This window comes from Monodon monoceros, unplaced genomic scaffold (assembly GCF_005190385.1).
Source record: "Monodon monoceros isolate NGI ecotype Baffin Bay Population unplaced genomic scaffold, NGI_Narwhal_1 Super_Scaffold_21, whole genome shotgun sequence".
NCBI classification, from domain to species: Eukaryota; Metazoa; Chordata; class Mammalia; order Artiodactyla; family Monodontidae; genus Monodon; species Monodon monoceros.
Genome location: NW_021703778.1, coordinates 90,378,264 through 90,398,628, shown reverse-complemented (window position 1 = coordinate 90,398,628; position 20,365 = coordinate 90,378,264). Strand labels below are relative to the sequence as shown.

General features: G+C 38.1%; 1 protein-coding gene across 1 annotated transcript in view; it reads left to right on the top strand.

Moving 5' to 3' along the window:
* Positions 1 to 20,365, top strand: part of RTF1 (RTF1 homolog, Paf1/RNA polymerase II complex component) — a 48,782-nt gene that overhangs the window by 17,595 nt on the left and 10,822 nt on the right. The window contains exons 3-6 of the mRNA XM_029238901.1: positions 5,975 to 6,122; positions 7,497 to 7,701; positions 15,080 to 15,194; positions 15,872 to 15,983. Coding sequence (XP_029094734.1) covers positions 5,975 to 6,122; positions 7,497 to 7,701; positions 15,080 to 15,194; positions 15,872 to 15,983 — 580 coding nt within the window. The remainder of the gene's footprint in view (positions 1 to 5,974; positions 6,123 to 7,496; positions 7,702 to 15,079; positions 15,195 to 15,871; positions 15,984 to 20,365) is intronic.

Below are 20,365 nucleotides of genomic sequence, written 5' to 3'. Positions count from 1 at the left end.
AGGCTCTGTGGTGCTGGTTTTTATTTTTCCTTTCTCCCCCAATACCGAAGGTAAGCAGTGGCCATTGTTCTCATCTCCTAGTAATCTGCTCTACTTCCATCTTCCTGTGTCTCTGATCTGCTCTGGGGTCAGGAAACCAGGGGGCCCCATAGAGTTTAGGTTGGAATATTCTGCTTTAGTACTTGAATTTAACAATAGCTATTTGAATTTCTCATAAACGTTTTTTTAAAATAAATGTATGTATGTATATATGTATTTATTTATTTATGGCTGTGTTGGGTCTTTGTTGCTGCACGCGGGCTTTATCTAGTTGTGGCGAACACGGGCTACTCTTTGTTGCAGTGCGCGGCTTCTCATTGCAGTGGCGTCTCTTGTTGATGAGCACAGGCTCTAGGCGCCTGGGCTTCAGTAGTTGTGGCACACGGGCTTCAGTAGTTGTGGCTCGCGGGCACAGTAGTTGTGGCTCGCGGGCACAGTAGTTGTGGCTTGCAGGCTCTAGAGCACAGGCTCAGTAGTTGTGGAGCACGGGCTTAGTTGCTCTACAGAATGTGGGATCTTCCTGGACCTGGGCTCGAACCCGTGTCCCCTGCACTGGCAGGCAGATTCTTAACCACTGCTCCACCAGGGAAGTCCCCTTTTTTTTTTAGCATGCTTCTGGGTTCTTGGCTATGTAGATTACCATACAGTAGCACCTCATTTATCTAGATACCTAAAATCTCATCACAAGAAAAATAAAGTGATTTTCATGGACCACTTGCTTAAACTGTGTACAACAAATTCTGACACTTCCTACCAAACAGTGCAGTGGAGTACTGATTATATTTTACATTTTTTTTTGGTATCATTTGTTTCACTTTTGTTTTTATCTCCATAACCAGATTATAAGTTTTTGTGATTGAGTGTAGGGATTCTTTGTGTTTTCCAGTTAAATATAACTGATTGCTTGATTATAAGATACAGTAGTGCCCTTTGTACTTTGTTTGATTAATTACAAATAATTGATTTCTTTTAAGGGAAAAGAAAGTTTAGCTATTCCTCATTGTTCTTTAGGCTGACATTTGCATATACTCTTTAACTTTGCTGACCCTTTTCTATCTTCACAGGGAAAAAATACCTACATCAGGAGCCATGCCCTCTCAGCACCCCTCTTTGTTGGTCACTGTTAAGATCTAGAATAATGAGTACCGAATCCTTTTGACAAACACTTCAATTTAGTGTAACACTCAGTTCATATAGAATCCTACAACTTTAAAACTCCAAGGGGTCGTAGAGATCATTTAGATTCCCTTATTTCAGATAAGAAAACAGGCTCCCAGAAGTTCTGGTTTCCTTTTTCCATCATAAAATAGTACCCTCCATTTATATAGAACTTCATGGTTTCTGATGTGCTCTTAGCATCTTTTATTCTGTCTCCTTTGAGTCTCACACTACCCGGATAGGTGGTCAAGGTGGTATTATTATTCCTACGTTACAGATAAGGAAACAGTCTCAGGTTAAGGGCTTGGGCCTTTATTCCAGTTCTTTTAACCTCTAGTCCCATAGTTTATCACTAGCCCAGCTGTTCTTCTTGAACCCTACTTACCTCAAAGTATTTCATTTCACTGTAAATTCGTTTCAGGAGTAACTGGGCTGCAATGGTTTCTACTCTGGGTCCTGAGACCTAGAATATGATCTTCCTTGGCCATTAGAGATAACCTCTCTGAAATGTTGAAGTTTCTTTGCTTTTCTGCCTCCAGGATAAAAGTACTCAGCATGTCAGTGGCACCCAAGTCCAAGGCAAGCACTCCCCACCCCATGTTCCTTCCTGTCTTTCAGCTGAATGCCAGGAAGGTCAGCTGCTTCCCAGAGTAGGGACCTGCTTATAACAACCCCTACACTCTCAGTCTGGCACAGGGTTATGTAGTACTTTCTAACCCTCCTTGTATCATTAGATAATTGCCGTCCATTAGAGTATCAGTTACAGCAGTGAGAGTCAAAGTGCTAATCTCTTTTAATTTATTAGTTAAGACATCTTCCTTCTAGTCACTGTTTTAGGTTTTCATCACTGCATTATACGTAATACTTTCCTGGTGTTTTGTGTGAGCCTGCATGCATATAGAATGCTTGGGAAAAGCAGGGTGCTAGTGTGTATTAGGGTCCTGACTGACAGTGGACCCTTTCCCTTTCCCAGATTGTTTTTAAGCAGCTCTCCTTGGGGGATGCTCTGGCCTCTGTACTCAGATGCAGATCAGCAGGCACTCATTTTCTTATTCTTGCCTTCTGTGTGGTACATTTTAGAGCACTTTTAAGGTCACAACAGAGCTTGCCTTTCAGTGAAGCCATAGTTCCCAAAACAAATTAAGAAAAGCCAGGTCATTTCTTCTACTCTCTGATGGATGGGGAAAGCCTGAGAGCATCTCTTTAATCATGCACTGTACTCTTTAGACTCCATTTACTACCACACTCTGGCAATGAAAGAATTAGTTTTCCTTCTGTCTTGGAGTCAACAGAATAAGGCTTTTGCAGGAATAGGTGAGCAATCTCTGGGCTAATGGCTGGGTTAAGATACTTCTATGTCAGTTTTGCCTACCACAAGTCTTGACCATCTCCTTTATGGTTTATTAGATTCTGTGATCTTGAGAGAAGAGGTACTGGGCAAATATTTAAAATATGTGCTCAGACCAAAAAAACACTCAGGAGCTTCTGGTTTAAAGGAGTAAATGTAAAATATTACACATATGATCTATTCTGCAGGAAAAAAAATCTTGGGAAATTATCAGTACCCATTTGAGTCTCTTTCTCTATATTAAATAGGAGTAATGTGACTGGTCCCCATATTTTAAGTGATTATTTTATTTCCCTAAAACCCTGTCATATATAGTGAGTTTGGTTGTTTGCCATTGGCATGACAGACTCTATTGAGTTAGCCTCATGGGAGATGAGGCACTTCTGTCATTTCTTTTGAAAATTGTGTTGGAAGGAAAAAGACCAAGGTTCCCTTCCCACACTCAGGTTCAGCCAGGCAAGCCCTTGTTAAATTGAAACATTTTATTTCTTCTATTTTAGCTCTTATCTTTTATCTCTCCCCTCCAGGGAATAAGCATCATAGGCTATAGATGACAGTTGCTAAGCTTAGGCAATGGCAGATTGCAGCAGATAGACAGTGGAAGGATAAAGAAACCAGATAGCTTTCTAGCACCTCCTGAATTGGATTCACCTGTGTGAGTTCACATTTAAGTCTTTTTTTACTCTCATACACAATCCCCCTTTTCCCCCCACCCTGGAAGTTCAGAATTTGACTCTGTTGCACGTGAGAAATCTAAATCTGTAGGTGAAAATAGATCTATCCACTCTAACACACATGTGACCCTGGTAGCTCGCCCTTTATGCTGTCAGCCTTTTCATATTCCCATTGGGTAGAAGTACAAAGGGACTTCTTTGTACAAAGAAGGGATTTCTGTACAAAGAAGTACAAAAAGATACCCTGTTTAGAAGAGATGGGTCATGCTCATTTTCATAACCAGCCAATAAATATTGACTACTATGTGCATAGTTGTGCTATTTCCTGTAAACAAAGCCAGTGCAAAAGATGTTTTATACATTATTGCCTCTAGTAATATCTGTATTCTCAGCATAGGAAGTTGATATATTTTAGCTCAGTTAACTATGAAACTGAACACTTTGGCCTCTTTTGGATTCTTTCAAACTGACCTAAAAAGTATCTTCCTTGAATGATTAAGATTTCAAATGGTTGAAAAATAGCTTTTAGAAGAGAAGCATTAGGATTTCTTTCTAAATAGTGATCTAAGTGTTGAATTGTTAAAAGTTTGAGAAGTAAATTCATTTATAAAGAGAAGTCGCTGTTAATGTATATCACTTAATACATAAGTGGTATATTACTTAATATATCATTTATTCACTTAATATATCATTCTAGAACATGGAGCTGTTTTATTTTCACTTGTCCCTTCTTCCTAGCTCCTGAGTACAAAAACAAAGTGGCAATTAAAATAACTAAGAGTAAATTAAAATAAAAAATCAGAAGATTAAAATACTGCCCTTTCACAATATTTTATCAAGGTAAATTAACAGACTGTAGTTCTTAAAACTAGCTCATCTGGAACATTTCTAAGGTGGAAATCTCATCAGAACTATCCCTTCACCCCACACCCCCAAAAAAACTCCAAAGTAAATTTACTTCTGATCTTGGCTATTGTGAGGTAGGAGGTAGATTTATGATCACCTTATAATATGATCACATTATAGAAGGAGCAAAGACTTGGTGCTTTTGTTAAATATTAGACGTAGAATTTTTATGTTAATACCAGATTTATAATTCAATCTGTGATGATGGAAAGATGAATATTATTTTGATTTTTTTATCCTCCCCCTCCTTGGTTGGTTGGTTTGTTTATTTAGTATTATCTCAGTTTGTTTTACAATTTCCGGGTTTTTTTTTAATATTTATTGAAATATAGTTGATTTACAATGTTGTGTTAGTTTCAGGAGTACAGCAAAGTGATTCAGTGTTTTTATATATACTTTTTAAAATTTTTAATTTAATTTAATTTTTTTAAATAAATTTATTTATTCATTTATGGCTGCATTGGGTCTTCATTTCTGCGAGGGCTTTCTCTAGTTGCAGTGAGAGGGGGCTACTCTTCGTTGCGGTGCGCGGGCTTCTCATTGCGGTGGCTTCTCTTTGTTGTGGAGCACGGGCTCTAGCCGTGCGGGCTTCAGTAGTTGTGGCACGTGGGCTTAGTAGTTGTGTCTCGTGGGCTCTAGAGCACAGGCTCAGTAGTTGTGGTGCATGAGCCTAGTTGCTCCGCAGCATGTGGGAATCTTCCCGGACCAGGGCTCAAACCCATGTACCCTGCATTGGCAGGCAGATTCTTAACCACTGTGCCACCAGGGAAGTCTTGAATTTTACTTTATTTTATTTTATATATATATTCTTTTTTAGGTTCTTTTCCATTATAGGTTATTATTGAGTATAGTTCCCTGTGCTATACAGTAGGCCCTTGCTGGTTATGAATATTATTTTTAGAGTACATAAAATAAAGTTTCTAAGTAAAGTATTTTTCACCTAAAATCATTCTCCTAAATTGACAAGTTAAAATATCAAAGGAGGTGTGGTTTAATGTAACTAAATAGTCTCTGTGAATTTAAAAAATGATTTTATGGTCTTTCAGACTTATAATTAAAGTGCTTGATGAAGATGATTTTTTTGGCCTTGGAGTGATCAACTGTGTATTGCCTGCCTGTTAGTTTGATAATACAAGTTGCAGGTTCCTTATATTTAGATGTATGGGATCTCCTATTGAAGATCCAATGTAAACATTATGTTGTAGTGTAATATATGCAGATTTAAATATATATATATACATATATATATATGTATATGTATATATATATTTTAATGATCTACTATACTTTCTGACTCCTTGGAGTTGGTACCAGTGATACTACCATCCATGCCAAAGAGTGGCCTTCATCATTTTCTCCCTGTGTTTTCTGAAGTTTTCTCTTGCTAAAAAGCTTTATTCCCTGCTTTCCTGGGACCCACTCCAGAACTCAGCCATGCACTGTGTACTGAAACCCAGACATACCAATCTCTAGCAATTGCTGACCTCTCTGCCACAGGAAACATTAGAAGCTGTTTCTTGTACCAACTGAGTTATAGTTAACTCAGTTGACTTGCCATTAAGTTGATATATTTGCTTTTCTATTGATAAAAAGTATACTAATTAAATTTTATGTTTATTATATCAATTATCTACTGACATTAAGAAATTACAAACCAGAGGTTATGAAGTTTTAACAAAGGTTTCAAGAATCAATATCTTTCATCTTATAAAGTGTATTTGTTTCGGATCCAAAGCAGTAGAGACTTGGAATCATTTTGATGAATGTCAGAGACTCTTAATTCTTGAAACTTACAGCTTTTCTCGATAAAATCCCTGGTTCAATTTTCCTTTTTCTTTTTTCCTTGTAGTGGACTTTTGGGAGCAATAAAAATAAGAAGAAAGGAAAAGCCAGAAAAATAGAGAAGAAAGGAACCATGAAGAAACAGGCCAATAAAACTGCTTCCTCAGGCAGTTCGGACAAAGACAGTTCAGCTGAGAGCTCAGCCCCTGAGGAAGGTGAGTCAAGTGGTGCAGACTTGGGAGTGAACTCTTATTTAGTAGAAGCTGCAGTCAGAAATGGAGGGAAAAGGTGCCTGCATTACAATTACAGCATGGCCTCTGCCTTTATTGCAGGGGTCTCTAATCTTTTCAATGGTCATGGTCTGTTTAGAATCTGAATGAAGCAAGAAAAATACATGCATTCCAAAGCGTTAGTGAAGCCCTTGAAACCCATCCAGGAAACCCGTGAGGATTCCCTGCGTTAGAGTCTCCATTTACCTTAACTTGAGTGCCTTCTCTTTCCTTTTTCTTGGTTATTCATAGGGGGAAAATCCTTGAACCAGATACAAAACTCAGTAAAAAATGTTGTTTTGAAATGAGAATTTTTGCTAACACTAGTTTGAAAGTGAACTTGTTCCAGGACTAAAATGGTAAACTTTATATTTGTTTTGAGTAATAATGTTTATATACAAAGTGGCTTGTACAGAATTGGCCTAACCTGCTTTTTAAGCACATGCCTGTGAATGTTAGCTCAAATTGAGTCAAGCACAAAATTGCTAGTTTAACATAATACTCAGTTACAATATGTAATGCTTTTTTCCATCACCCTTTGTCCTACCAAGATCCAGTATCATTAGGAATTCACTAATCCATTTAATGACTTATTAAAACATTGATTTTTTTAAATGCCAACTAATAAATGTAGAAGAAAGTATAGTTAGACAATCACCATTTTCAGCCATCATAGTAATAATTGAAGTGTTATCAACGAGTGTTAAAACCACTGGATGATAGTTTGTTGAGGAACAAGATGTTTACACAGTCTCAAAGCATCTCCGTATACTTATTATGAAAATTGAATATGGACTGTATGTCAGATAATGCTATTTCTTAAATGTTAAATTTCCTGAGTTTGATCATTGTATACTTGGTTATATAAGAGACTCCTTTTTACAAGTAGTATTTAGGGGTGAAAGGTCACAATCTCTGCAGCTTACTCTCAGTTCAGCAAAATAAATGATAAAAATGTGTAAATTGTTTTATGTATGTAGACAGAAAGTGAATTGGCGATGTTAACAATGGGTGAACCTAAGTAACAGATGTACGGGAGTTGAATTATTCTTGCAACTTTTTTCTGTAGGTCTGTAATTTTTTCAAAATACAAAAGTCAAATTAAAAAGATCATGTTGGTTTCTTAATCCAGCCTAAGTTTCTGTAACCTGTGTTTGCATTTGCCAAAGGCAGACCAAGGCTTTTCCCAAGGGAGGTGAGATGACCATGTTCCACTTCACCTAGAAGAGCCAAGGGGTAATGATTATCAACACTGTGGGGCCACCTGTGGCTCTGTCTTCTGCAGCATCACCTAATCTTGTGTTTGGTCCTTTGTTGCAGGTGAAGTGTCAGATTCTGACAGCAACAGCTCCTCCTCCAGTTCAGATTCAGACTCTTCCTCAGAAGATGAGGAATTCCATGATGGCTATGGAGAAGACCTCATGGGAGATGAGGAAGACAGGGCCCGTCTGGAACAGATGACAGAAAAGGAGAGAGAGCAAGAACTGTTCAACCGCATAGAGAAGAGGGAGGTGTTAAAAAAAAGGTAAAGTGGTAGTCTTAATGATAAAATAAAATAATAAAGTAATTTCCCAAAGTTCACATTTGGAGCCCTGTCTTCACAGGAGTCAAGACTTGAAATTTCTTCTCATTATTTATGAGTTAGGAATCTGACTATCCTCCCAGCATGCTTTTTGTATTTTTTTTAAGCTCAAATGTTAAATTGCATTTTGACATACAAAGCTGCTTAAGTATTTTGGATTACTTTTGCCATATTTAAATGGCAGAAGTGTTTCTTTATCTCCTAACAGAATTTCAAGGTGAAATAAACTTGACTTTGTCTCAGGAGATAAAATAGTCCTCACAATTTGGATCCTTCCCTACCTACCTAATATTGCGAAATAAACAGAAGCATTTTCCTTGGCAGCAGTTAGTCCCATTTCGTCTGGGAGCCTGTCTGTCCCTTCTGGAGACCATATTAAGTCTGGTGAGTTATTCTAGACAAGAATATTTGGCTTTCAGTCAGCAGCAAGTAATAGACATTTGTTTTGAGTGTGAATGCTTCCACGGTTACCTGTATTGGAACAAACAGGACTTAAGAAACTACCACAGTTGCCACATGGTTAAGAATGACTTCTGAAATTTGTATTTCTGAATTGGGGAGAGCATAACAAGAGGTTCTCATATAAGGCCAATAGGGCCCTATGATAAAATCACAAAGTAGCTCAAGAGTAGTGGGTGGCTGATCTCAAACTTAGATTTTTTATTTTTCACCTTATATGACTGAAGCAGTTGACTGACTGATTCTGTGACTTTTTTAGTGATTGGAAGAATGTTTACAATGATGATAATTAAGACAGAAGTTCAGAGCCATTCACAGAAAATGGAGGTTTTTGTAGCTCATTTGTTTAGCTGCAAGGCAGTACAATATGGTAACTCAGAAACTTTCTCCATGTTTTTAATGTAAACACCATTAGCATCCTGTTTTATAGCCAGCAACACCAGTAGTGAGGTATCATTTTTGGTTGTTAGATTCTTCACCTATTCTAGAGCTTCCTCTTCTTTTATTAAAAAAAAATTTTTTTTTTTAAAGGTAAGTGCAGGCAGCATAAAGGTAGCTTGGTTGTGCAAAGAGCACTGACATTTCCATCAGAAAGTCTAGGCTCAGGACTTCCCTGGTGGTCCAGCGGTTAAGGATCTGCCTTCCAATGCAGGGGATGCGGATTCGATCCCTGGTCAGAGAACTAAGATCCCACGTGCCGCAGGGCAACTAAGTCTGCGTGCTCTAGAGCCTGCACGCTGCAGCTAGAGATCCCGCTACCACAGCTACTGAGCCCGTGTGCTCTGGAGCCCGTGCGCCACGAGGAAACATCCCACATGCCACAACGAAGACCCCGTGTGCTGCAACTAAGACCCAATGCAGCCAAATAAATACATATTTTTTTTAAAAAAAGAAGAAGAAGAAAGAAAATCTAGGCTCAAGTCAAAATCACTGTCCAGGTTATCTGAATTAGTCACTTACCCTCCTCATTCCTCAGCTTTCTCGTTGGGGATTGTTGTAAGTCTTCAGTGAGATAATACATATAAGAACATAATGTAAATATAAGCTGTTAACTTTTTTAAAATTGAAGTATAGTTGATGTACAATATTATATAAGGTACAGATGCATAATTTAGTGATTCACAGTTTTTAAAGGTTATACTCCACTTATAGTTATTATAAAATATTGGCTATATTCCCTGTGTTGTACAATATATCCTTTAGCTTATTTTATACATAATAGTTTGTACCTCCTAATCCCCTACCCCTATATTACCTCTCCCTGCTTCCTTCTCCCCACTGGTAAGCACTCGTTTGTTCTCTATATCTATGAATCTGTTTCTTTTTTATTATATTCACTAGTTTGTTGTATTTTTTAGATTTCACATATACTTGATAGCATACAGTGTTTGTCTTTCTGTGTCTGACTTATTTCACGTAGCATAGTCTCCTCTGAGTTCATCCATGTTTTTGTAAATGGCAAAGTTTCATTCTTTTTTATGACTGAGTAGTATTCTATTGTATGTATATACACCACATCTTCTTTATCCATTCATTCCATATTTTGGCAATTGCAAATAATACTGCTATGAACATGGTGGTGTATGTGTCTTTTGGAATTAGCATTTTTGTTTTTCAGGTATATACCCAGGAGTGGAATTACTGGGTCATATGGTAGTTCTATTTTTAGGTTTTTCTTTTTTTTTTAATATTTTAAAAAATATTTATTTATTATTATTATTACCTTTTGGTTTCTTTTTTTTAACATCTTTATTGGAGTATAATTGCTTTACAATGGTGTATTAGTTTCTGCTTTATAACAAATTGAATCAGTTATACATATACATATGTCCCCATATCTCTTCCCTCTTGCGTCTCCCTCCCTCCCACCCTCCCTATCCCACCCCTCTAGGTGGTCACAAAGCACTGAGCTGATCTCCCTGTGCTATGCGGCTGCTTCCCACTAGCTATCTATTTTACATTTAGTAGTGTATATATGTCCATGCCACTTTCTTACTTCGTCCCAGCTTACCCTTCCCCCTCCCCGTATCCTCAAGTCCATTCTCTAGTAGGTCTGCATCTTTATTCCCATCTTGCCCCTAGGTTCTTCATGACCATTTTTTTTTTTTTTTAGATTCCATATATGTGTGTTAGCATAAGGTATTTGTTTTTCTCTTTCTGAATTACTTCACTCTGTATGACAGTCTCTAGGTCCATCCACCTCACTACAAATAACCCAGTTTCGTTCCTTTTTATGGCTGTGTAATATTCCATTGTATATGTGTGCCACATCTTCTTTATCCATTCATCTGTTCATGGACACTTAGGTTGCTTCCATGTCCTGGCTATTGTAAATAGAGCTGCAGTGAACATTTTGGTACATGACTCTTTTTGAATTATGGTTTTCTCAGGGTATATGCCCAGTAGTGGGATTGCTGGGTCGTATGGTAGTTCTATTTTTAGTTTTTTAAGGAACCTCAGTGTTGTTCTCCATAGTGGCTGTATCAATTTACATTCCCACCAACAGTGCAAGAGGGTTCCCTTTTCTCCACACCCTCTCCAGCATTTATTGTTTGTAGATTTTTTGATCATGGCCATTCTGACTGGTATGAGATTATATCTCATTGTAGTTTTGATTTGCATTTCTCTAATGATTAATGATGTTGAGCGTCCTTTCATGTGTCTGTTGGCAATCTGTATATCTTCTTTGGAGAAATGTCTATTTAGGTCTTCTTCCCATTTTTGGATTGGGTTGTTTGTTTTTTTGATATTGAGCTGCATGAGCTGGTTGTAAATTTTGGAGATTAATCCTTTGTCAGTTGCTTCATTTGCAAATATTTATTTATTATTTATTTATTTAGGCTGCACCGGGCCTTAGTTGCGGCACACGGGGGTTAGTTGTGGCATGCATGTGGGATCTAGTTCCCTGACCAGGAATTGAACCCAGGCCCCCTGCGTTGGGAGCTCAGAGTCGTACCCACTGGACCACCAGGGAAGTCCCTATTCTTAGTTTTTTAAATTATTATTATTATTTATTTTATTTTATTTATTTTTGGCTGCATCGGGTCTTAGTTGAGGCACGTGGGATCTTCGTTGAGGCACGCTGGATCTTTCATCATGGCGCGCGGACTCCTCTCTAGTTGTGGTGTGCAGGCTCCAGGGTGCGTGGGCGCTGTAGTTTGTGGCACACGGGGTCTAGTTGAGGCGTGTGGGCTCAGTAGTTGTGGCATGCAGGCTTAGTTGCCCCACAGCATGTAGGATCTTAGTTCCCTGACCAGGAATCGAACCTGCGTCCCCTGCATTGTAAGGCGGATTCTTTACCACTGGACCACCAAGGAAGTATCTATTTTTAGAGAAACCTCTGTACTCTTTTCCACAGTGGCTGCGCCAGTTAATTTTCTCCACATCCTCACTAACATTTGTTATTTGTGTTCTTTTTGATGATGGCCGTTCTGACAGGTGTGAGGTAATATCTCATTGGGGTTTTGACTTGCATTTCCCTGATGATTAGCAATGTTGAGATCTTTTCATGTGCCTGTGGGCCATCTGCATTTCCTCTTTGGAAAAATGTCTCTTCAGGTCTTCTGCCCATTTTTTAATCAGGTTGTTTGTTTTTTTGATGTTGGGTTGTATGAGCTGTTTATATATATATTTTTTTGATATTAACTGTGTATTGGTCATATCATTTGCAAATATTTTCTCCCATTCAGTAGGTTGTCTTTTTGTTTTGTTGATGGTTTCCTTTGCTATGCAAAAGCTTTTAAGTTTAATTAGGTCCCATTTGTTTATTTTTACTTTTATTTCCTTTGCTTTAGGAGACATCCAAAAAAATATTGCTGCGATTTATGTCAAAGAGTGTTCTGCCTGTGTTTTCCTCTAAGAGTTTTATGGTTTCTGGTCTTACATTTAGGTCTTTAATCTATTTTGAGTTTATTTTTGGATATGGTGTTAGAAAATGTTCTAATTTCATTCTTTTACATGTAGCTGTCCAGTTTTCTCAGCACCTCAGGTATTAACTTTTAAAAATAACTTTATTGAGATGTAGTTTACACACCATAGAATCTACCCATTGAAAGTGGTTGAAAGTGGTTCGGTGGTTTTTTATACATTCATAAAGTTGTGTAGCCATCACCACAATTAATTTCAGAACATTATCATCACCCCAGAAAAAAACCCTGTACTTATTGGTACTCAGTTCCCTCTATTGCTCCTAGCCTTAGGAAGCCACTAACTTTCTGTCTCTATAGATTTCCCTATTTCTGGGCATTTTATATAAATGGAATCAGAAATATGTAGTCTTTTGTGCCTGGCTTCTTTCACTTAACATATATTTGAAGTTCATTCATGTAGCATGTATCAGTACTTCATTCCTTTTTATGGCTGAATAATATTCCATTATGTGTATATACCACATTTTATTTATTAATCTGTTTTGATATCTTTGCTGTTGTGAATAGTGCTACTATGAACATTCATGTACAAATATTTGAGTATCTATTTTCAATTCTTTTGGGTATATACATAGGAGTGGAATTGCTGAGTCATATGGTAATTTTATGTTTAACTTTTTGAGAAACCACCAAACTGTTTTCCATAACAGCTGTACCATTTTACATTCCCACCAGCAATATATAAGAGTTCCAGTTTGTCCACATCCTTGCCAACACTTGTTATTTTTTCTTTTTTTGATAATAGCTATCCTGGTAAATGTGAAGTGTCTTATTGTGGTTTTGATTTGCATTTTCCTGTTGACTAATGATGTTTAGAATCTTTTCAAATCCTTGTTGGAGAAATGTCTGTTCAAGTGCTTTGCGTATTTGTTAATTGGGTTATTTGTCTTTTTGTTGTTGAGTTATAAGAGTTCTTTATATATTCTGGTTAGTAGACCCTTATCAGATAACATGATTTGCAAATATTTTCTCCCATTCTGTAGGTTGTATTTTTCACTGTCAAGTATTGTTTAATGCACAAAATTTAAAAATTTTTATGCACAATAAATTTTTTCTTTTCTTGCTGCAGCTTTTGATATCTAAGAATCTTACCAAATCCACGTTCATGAGTATTTACCCAGATGTTTTCTTGTAAGAGTTTTATAGTTGTAGGTCTTATGTTTAGATCATTGATCCATTTTTAAAAATTTTATATTGGAGTACAGTTGATTTACAATGTTGTGTTAGTTTCAAGTGTATAGCAAAGTGATTCAGTTATACATGTACATATATCTATTCTTTTTCAGGTTCTTTTCCCATGCAGGTTGTTACAGAGTATTGAGTAGAGTTCCCTGTACTATACAGTAGGCCTTTGTTGATTATCTGTTTTATGTATAGTAGTGTGTATATGTTAATCCCAACCTCCTAATTTATCCCTCTCCCCCTCGTTGATCCATTTTGAGATCATTTTTTGTATATGGTGTGAGGTAAGAGTCCAACTTTATTCTTTGGCATGTAGCTATCCAGTTGTCCCAGTACCACTTGTTGAAGAGACTGTTCTTTCCCCAGTCTTGGCACCATTGTTGAAAATCAGTTGTTCATAGATATATGGATTTATTTGTTGACTGTATTCTGTTCCATTGATCATTATGTTTATGGTTATGCCAGTACCATACTGTTTTGATTACTGTAGCTATGTAGTCAATTTTTAACTTGGGAAGTGTTAAGTCCTCCACCTTTGTTCTTCAAAATTGTTTTGGCTATATGGGGCCCTCTGCATTCCCATAGGAATTTTAGTATCAGCTTATCAATTTCTGCAACAGCAAAAGAAGCAGCTGGGATTTTTATAGGAATTGTGTTGAATCTGTTTATCAAATTTGGAAGTATTGCCATCTAATATTAAGTCTTTTAATCCATGAATGTGATATCTTTCTACTTACTTAGGTATTATTTAATTTCTTTCAACAGTCCTTTAGTTTTGGGTGTGAAAGACTAGCACTTGTTTTGTTAAATTTATTACTAAATATTGTATTCTTTTGGATGCTACTGTAAATGGAATTGTTTTCTTTGTTTCGTTTTCGGATTATTCATTGCAAGTATATAGAAATACAGTTAATTTTTGTATATTGACCCTATTAAGAATTAAGTAAAAAATTTCATATTGGGTTTATTTTAGAATGTTATGAAAAGAGTTTAATATTTATTTTATTCCTTCCATAAAGTTCCTTAAATTCACACACAAAAAAATAGTTTTGTTTCATAAAAGCCTGCTTTTTGTTACAGGGAGAGAGCCTAGATTGCATTTGTTTAAGAGAATAGCATATTTATTCACATCTTCGCTGGGGTGGAGCTGAGGGAGGCATTTTTCCTAATGAAGAAAGATGGAGAGTGGTGTTTTTAAAATACAGCCTGTGTCTTGACCACCTTAAAAATGTGACAGTGGGGCTTCCCAGGTGGCACAGTGGTTGAGAGTCCGCCTGCCAATGCAGGGGACACGGGTTCGTGCCCTGGTCCGGGAAGATCCTACATGCCGCGGAGCGACTAGGCCCGTGAGCCGTAGCCACTGAGCCTGCGCGTCTGGAGCCTGTGCTCCGCAACGGGAGAGTGGCTCTCTGTGGCTTCATCATGTTTCTAATAGGACACCATTGGAGTTGATCCAAGAATCAACTATTTTCTTCCATTATGTGAAGTTGAGGAAGAGCAGTGCGTTACCAACAGGATACAACAGTATTCTCTCATTTTAAGTCTATTCCACCTTAATGCTTTCAAGTACTTCTGGTGTATTTATATTCAATATTTCTAATGTACTTATAAGATACATTGGAGTTTCTTACAGGAAACCAAAACATTTATTAACTCCTTCCCCGCACTTAATTCCTTTCTCCTACGTAATAGAAATCAGTCTACAAATATTTCATTGCCACTTAAAAACCAAATAAATATATTTTAAACAGATTTGAAATCAGGAAAAAACTGAAAACAGCCAAAAAGAAAGAAAAGAAAGAAAAAAAGAAAAAGCAAGAAGAGGAGCAGGAAAAGAAGAAACTGACACAGATTCAAGAATCTCAGGTAGGAGATTCAATAGTCCTCGTTATTCAAAGAATAAAACCTCTATTTTGAGTGTGTATGTGTGTTTATATAAAAGATGGGTTTATATTAATCAGCCTAGGTCAGTTAGTGCAAGACTGTTTATGTACTATCTTCATCTTATAGGTTTCATTAATCTCTGGACATATCATTTCACCATTAGCTGTGCTGTTTAACTCCATGGGAATTCTACTCAAGTCTGCATGTAAAAAGCAGCTCATTGGTGTGTGAGCACTCCTTAAGGGAAAGCTTGTAAACTTCCTGTCCCGGGTAGCTGAATCGGTTATGATGTTTACTCAGGTGTATGTCATCCTGGACTTGGTAATAAATGTAGCTGGGAAAATTAGTCATCTCTGCATTTATCACAAAAAGCTTTGTTGACAGTATTAACATATATTAGCTGTGATCTAGGGAGTCCTTCCAGAAAGTGTTTATCTTATACTTCTTAGGCTTTCTGTTTATTAGGCAGGTAAGACAAGGACTGACTTTACTGCTCTATCCTCTTTGTCCACAAGAGGATGCTCTCTCCTCTTAAGCAAATTTCAATTTCTGCAACCAATATAGATTCACATTGGAGAACCGAATGATTTTTAGGTATAGAGAATGTTATCATCAGCTGTTGGTAAAAAGAGCCAGTCTACATATTTTTCCCTTCCCAGGTAACATCCCATAACAAGGAACGACGTTCCAAACGGGATGAGAAACTAGATAAGAAATCTCAAGCCATGGAGGAGCTAAAAGCAGAGCGAGAAAAACGGAAGAACAGAACAGGTAGGTGGGGAAAATGTGATGGCTACTTTGTGTCTTTGATCATATGATTTAACTTCCTGATGCCAATTTTAATTTTTTCCCCTTTTTAGCTCTCTAGTATAGGCAGTTCCAAACACATACAGAGAATAGTGTAATGAAACTCCATGAACCCATCCTCCAACTTCAGCAGTCAACTCATAGCTAATCTTATTAAATCTACACTGCCCTCTTCCTTTGGGTTATTTTGAAGTAAATCCCAGCATCATCATATTTCAACCATAAATATTTCAATATGTGTCTCTAAAAGATAAGGACTCCTATTTTAAATGTAACTACAGTACCATTACTATACCTAAAAAATAGTAACAAATATTTTCTCCCAGTCTGTAGGTTGTCTTTTCATTTTATTTATGGTTTCCTTGGCTGTGCAAAAGCTTATAAGTCTGATTAGGTCCCATGTGTTTAGTTTTGCTTTTATTTCTTCCCTTTTAAAAAATTATTTGTTTATTTATTTTTGGCTGCATCAGGTCTTAGTTGTGGCACGCAGGATCTTTCATTGTGGCATATGGGCTTCTCTCTGGTTGTGGCGCATGGGCTCTGTAGTTGCAACACACAGGCTCTCTAGCTGAGGCATGTAGGCTCAGTAGTTGCAGCATGCGGACTTAGTTGCCTGGTGGCATGTGGGATCTTAGTTCCCTGACCAGGGATCAAACCCACATACCCTGCACTGGAAGGTGGATTTTTAACCACTGGACCACCAGGGAAGTCCCTGCTTTTATTTCTATTGCCTTGGGATACTGACCTAAGAAAACATTGGTACGATTTATGTCAGAGAATGTTTTGTCTGTGTTCTCTTCTAGGAGTTTTATGGTGTCATGTCTTATATTTAAGTCTTTAAGCCACAAAATAGTGATATTCTAATGTATCGTTCTTTCTTCATTTATTATCTGGTATGCTTATAGAAAGAGAAATTTCTCATCAGCTATTCCGTTACCACCAGGGACATTTTGTATAGGAAAGGCAGAGTAAATTCTTGCCTTTTTTTCCCCCTTTTATTTACTAGTTTTCAAAAGAATGAGATAGTTCCTTGGCAAACTCCAAAGATAACCAGTGAAATTTGTTTATTTTGAATATCCCTGTGAACTCATGGATTTTAACATACTTTATGGGTTTTTTTAATATAAATTTATTTATTTTTATAAATTTATTTATTTTTATTTTTGGCTGCATTGGGTCTTCTTTGCTGCATGCGGGCTTTCTCTAGTTGTGAGCAGGAGCTACTCTTCGTTGCAGTGCACGGGCTTCTCATTGCGGTGGCTTCTCCTGTTGCGGAGCATGGGCTCTAGGTGCACGGGCTCAGTAGTTGTGGCTTGCAGGCTCAGTAGTTGTGGTGCACGGGCTTAGTTGCTCCTCAGCATGTGGGATCTTCCCAGGCCAGGGCTTGAACCCGTGTCCTCTGCATTGGCAGGCGGATTCTTAACCACTGCGCCACCAGGGAAGACCCCATACTTTATGTTTTTACTCCATTGCAATTATTATTATTATTGTTGAGACTCAAATTGTCTTATCTTCAAGCAGTTGTAGCCTGTGTCCTTTTTTTTTTTTTTTGTAGCCTGAGTCCTTTTGATGTGAAACCCCAGTAGTCTTTAATAGCTTTCTTGCTTTCTGGATTTGGAATCAGACATTTCTCTAAGGAGCCCTGGGTTTTTTTTGTTTTGGGTGGGTTTTTTTTCTCATGAGAAATTGTATTTAGACACCATAGTCTAGACGCAGGAGTGCGACTGGGTTGGTTATTATTTCTAAGTCTTCAGTGTCCACAGCTAGGATTTTTTTTTTTTTTAAGAATTTATTTTGAGCCTCATACTGGTATGTCCATTTCAAAACCAGGATACCAAGTTTTTTTGTTTTGTTTTGATTTATAGCAACTTTCTTAAGGTATAATTAAGGTACCATACTGTTTACTCATTTAAAGTATATAAGGCAATGGCTTGTAGTATATTCACAGCTGTGTGGTAAAACTCAATGAGTTTTAAGATGTTTCATTACCCCAGAAAGAAACCCTATATCCCTTAACTGTCACCCCCCTCTACGGACCTGTTATCTCCCAGCCCTAGGCAACCGCTGGTCTACTTTCTGTCACTATAGACTTGCCTATTCTGGGCATTTCATATAAATGGACTCATACAATATATGGTCTCTTGTGTCTGGCTTCTTTCACGTAGCATGCTTTCTAGGTTCATCCATGTTGTAGCACGTAACAATACTTCTTTTATGTCTGAATAATATTCCATTGTATGGATATACACATTTTATTTATCTGTTCACCTTTTGAGGGACACTGGGTTGTTTCCACTTTTTGACTATTATGAATAATGCTGCTCTGAGCATTTATAGTGGAATTGTTAAAGCATATGGTAACTCTGTGTTTGACTTTTTTTTTTTTTGCGGTACGTGGGCCTCTCACTGTTGTGGCCTCTCCCGTTGCGGAGCACAGGCTCCGGACGCGCAGGCTCAGCGGCCATGGCTCACAAGCCTAGCCGCTCCGCGGCATGTGGGATCTTCCAGGACCGGGGCACGAACCTGTGTCCCCTGCATCAGCAGGCGGACTCTCAACCACCGCGCCACCAGGGAAGCCCTGTGTTTGACCTTTTGAGAAACTGCCAGGCTGTTTTCCAAGAGGCTTAACCATTTTGCATTCCCAGCAGCAACTTATGAGGGTTCCACTCTTTCCACATCCTCACTAACACTTGTCATTGTCTTTATGATTATAACCATTTCAGTGAGCATGAAGTGGTATCTTGTTGTGGTTTTGATTTGCGTTTTCCTAATGACTGGTGATGTTAAGTATCTTTTTGTATGCTTATTGGCCATTTGGATATCTTCTTTGATGAAATGTCTAGTCAAGTCCTTTGCCCATGTTTTAATCACATTCTTTGGTTCTTGTTGAGTTGTAAGACTTTTAAAATTATTTTGAATATTAATTCTTTATCAGAGACACGATTTACAGATATTTTCTCCCATTCTCCCATAGGTTGTCCGTTCACTCTTTAATAGTGTCATTTGATGCATAAGTTAATTTTGGTGAAGTACTGTTTGCCTTCACTTTTTTTCCTTTTGTTGCCTGTACTTTCGGTGTCACATCCAATAAATCATTGCTAAATCCAGTGTCATAATGCTTTCCCCTGTTTCCTTTGAAGAGTTTGATAGTTTTAGCTCTTACATTTAGGTCTTTGATCCAGGGACTTCCCTGGTGGTTCAGTAGTTAAGACACGCTGCCAGTGTTGGGAACCCGGATTTGATCCCTGGTCAGGGAACTAGATCCCGTATGCCGCAACGAAGATCCTGCACGTGGCAACGAAGATCCCATGTGCCACAACTAAGACCCGGCGCAACCAAAAGAAAAGAAAAAAAATGATCTTTGATCCATTTGAGTTAATTTTTGTATGCGGTGTAAGGTTAGAGTCCACGTTTTTTTTTTTTTTTTTTTTTGGCATGTGGGATATCCAGTTTTCCCAGCACAAGTTTGTTTTCGGTTTTTTTGTTTTGTTTTTTAATATTTATTTATTTATTTGGCTGCATTGGGTCTTAGTTGCGGCACACAGGATCTTCGTTGCCATGTGCAGTATCTTCGTTGCAGCATGAGAGATCTGTAGTTGCGGCATGCAGGCTTCTTAGTTGAGGCATGTGGGGTATAGTTCCCTGACCAGGAATCAAACCCGGGGCCCCTCCATTGGGAGCACGGGGTCATAGCACTGGACCACCAGGGAAGTACCACAGCACAAGTTTGTTTTTTGTTTTTCTTTTGTTTTTTATAAATTTATTTATTTTTGGCTGCACTGGGTCTTTGTTGCTGTGTGCGGGCTTTCTCTAGTTGTGGCGAGCGGGGGCTACTCTTCATTGCAGTGCGTGGACTTCTCATCGCGGTGGCTTCTCTTGTTGCGGAGCACGGGCTCTAGGTGCGTGGGCTTTAGTAGTTGTGGCACGCAGGCTCAGTAGTTGTGGCTCACAGGCTCTAGAGCACAGGCTCAGTAGTTGTGGCGCACGGGCTTAGTTGCTCCATGGTATGTGGGATCTTCCCGGACCAGGGATTGAATCCGTGTCCCCTGCATTGGCAGGCAGATTCTTAACCACTGCGCCACAAGGGAAATCCCCCCACCCCAGCACAAGTTTTTGAAATGACTGTCATTTCCCTATTGATTGGCCTTGACACCCTTGTTGGGAATCATCTGACCATATATGCAAGGGTTTATTTCTGGGCTCTCTATTTCATTGGTCTGTATGTCTGTCTTTTGAATGACTATGTTTTAAAGTCGCTTGTTGGGAGTTCCCTGGTTGTCTAGTGGTTAGGATTCAGCGCTTTAACTGCCGTGGCCTGGGTTCAATCCCTGACCAGGGGAATGAGA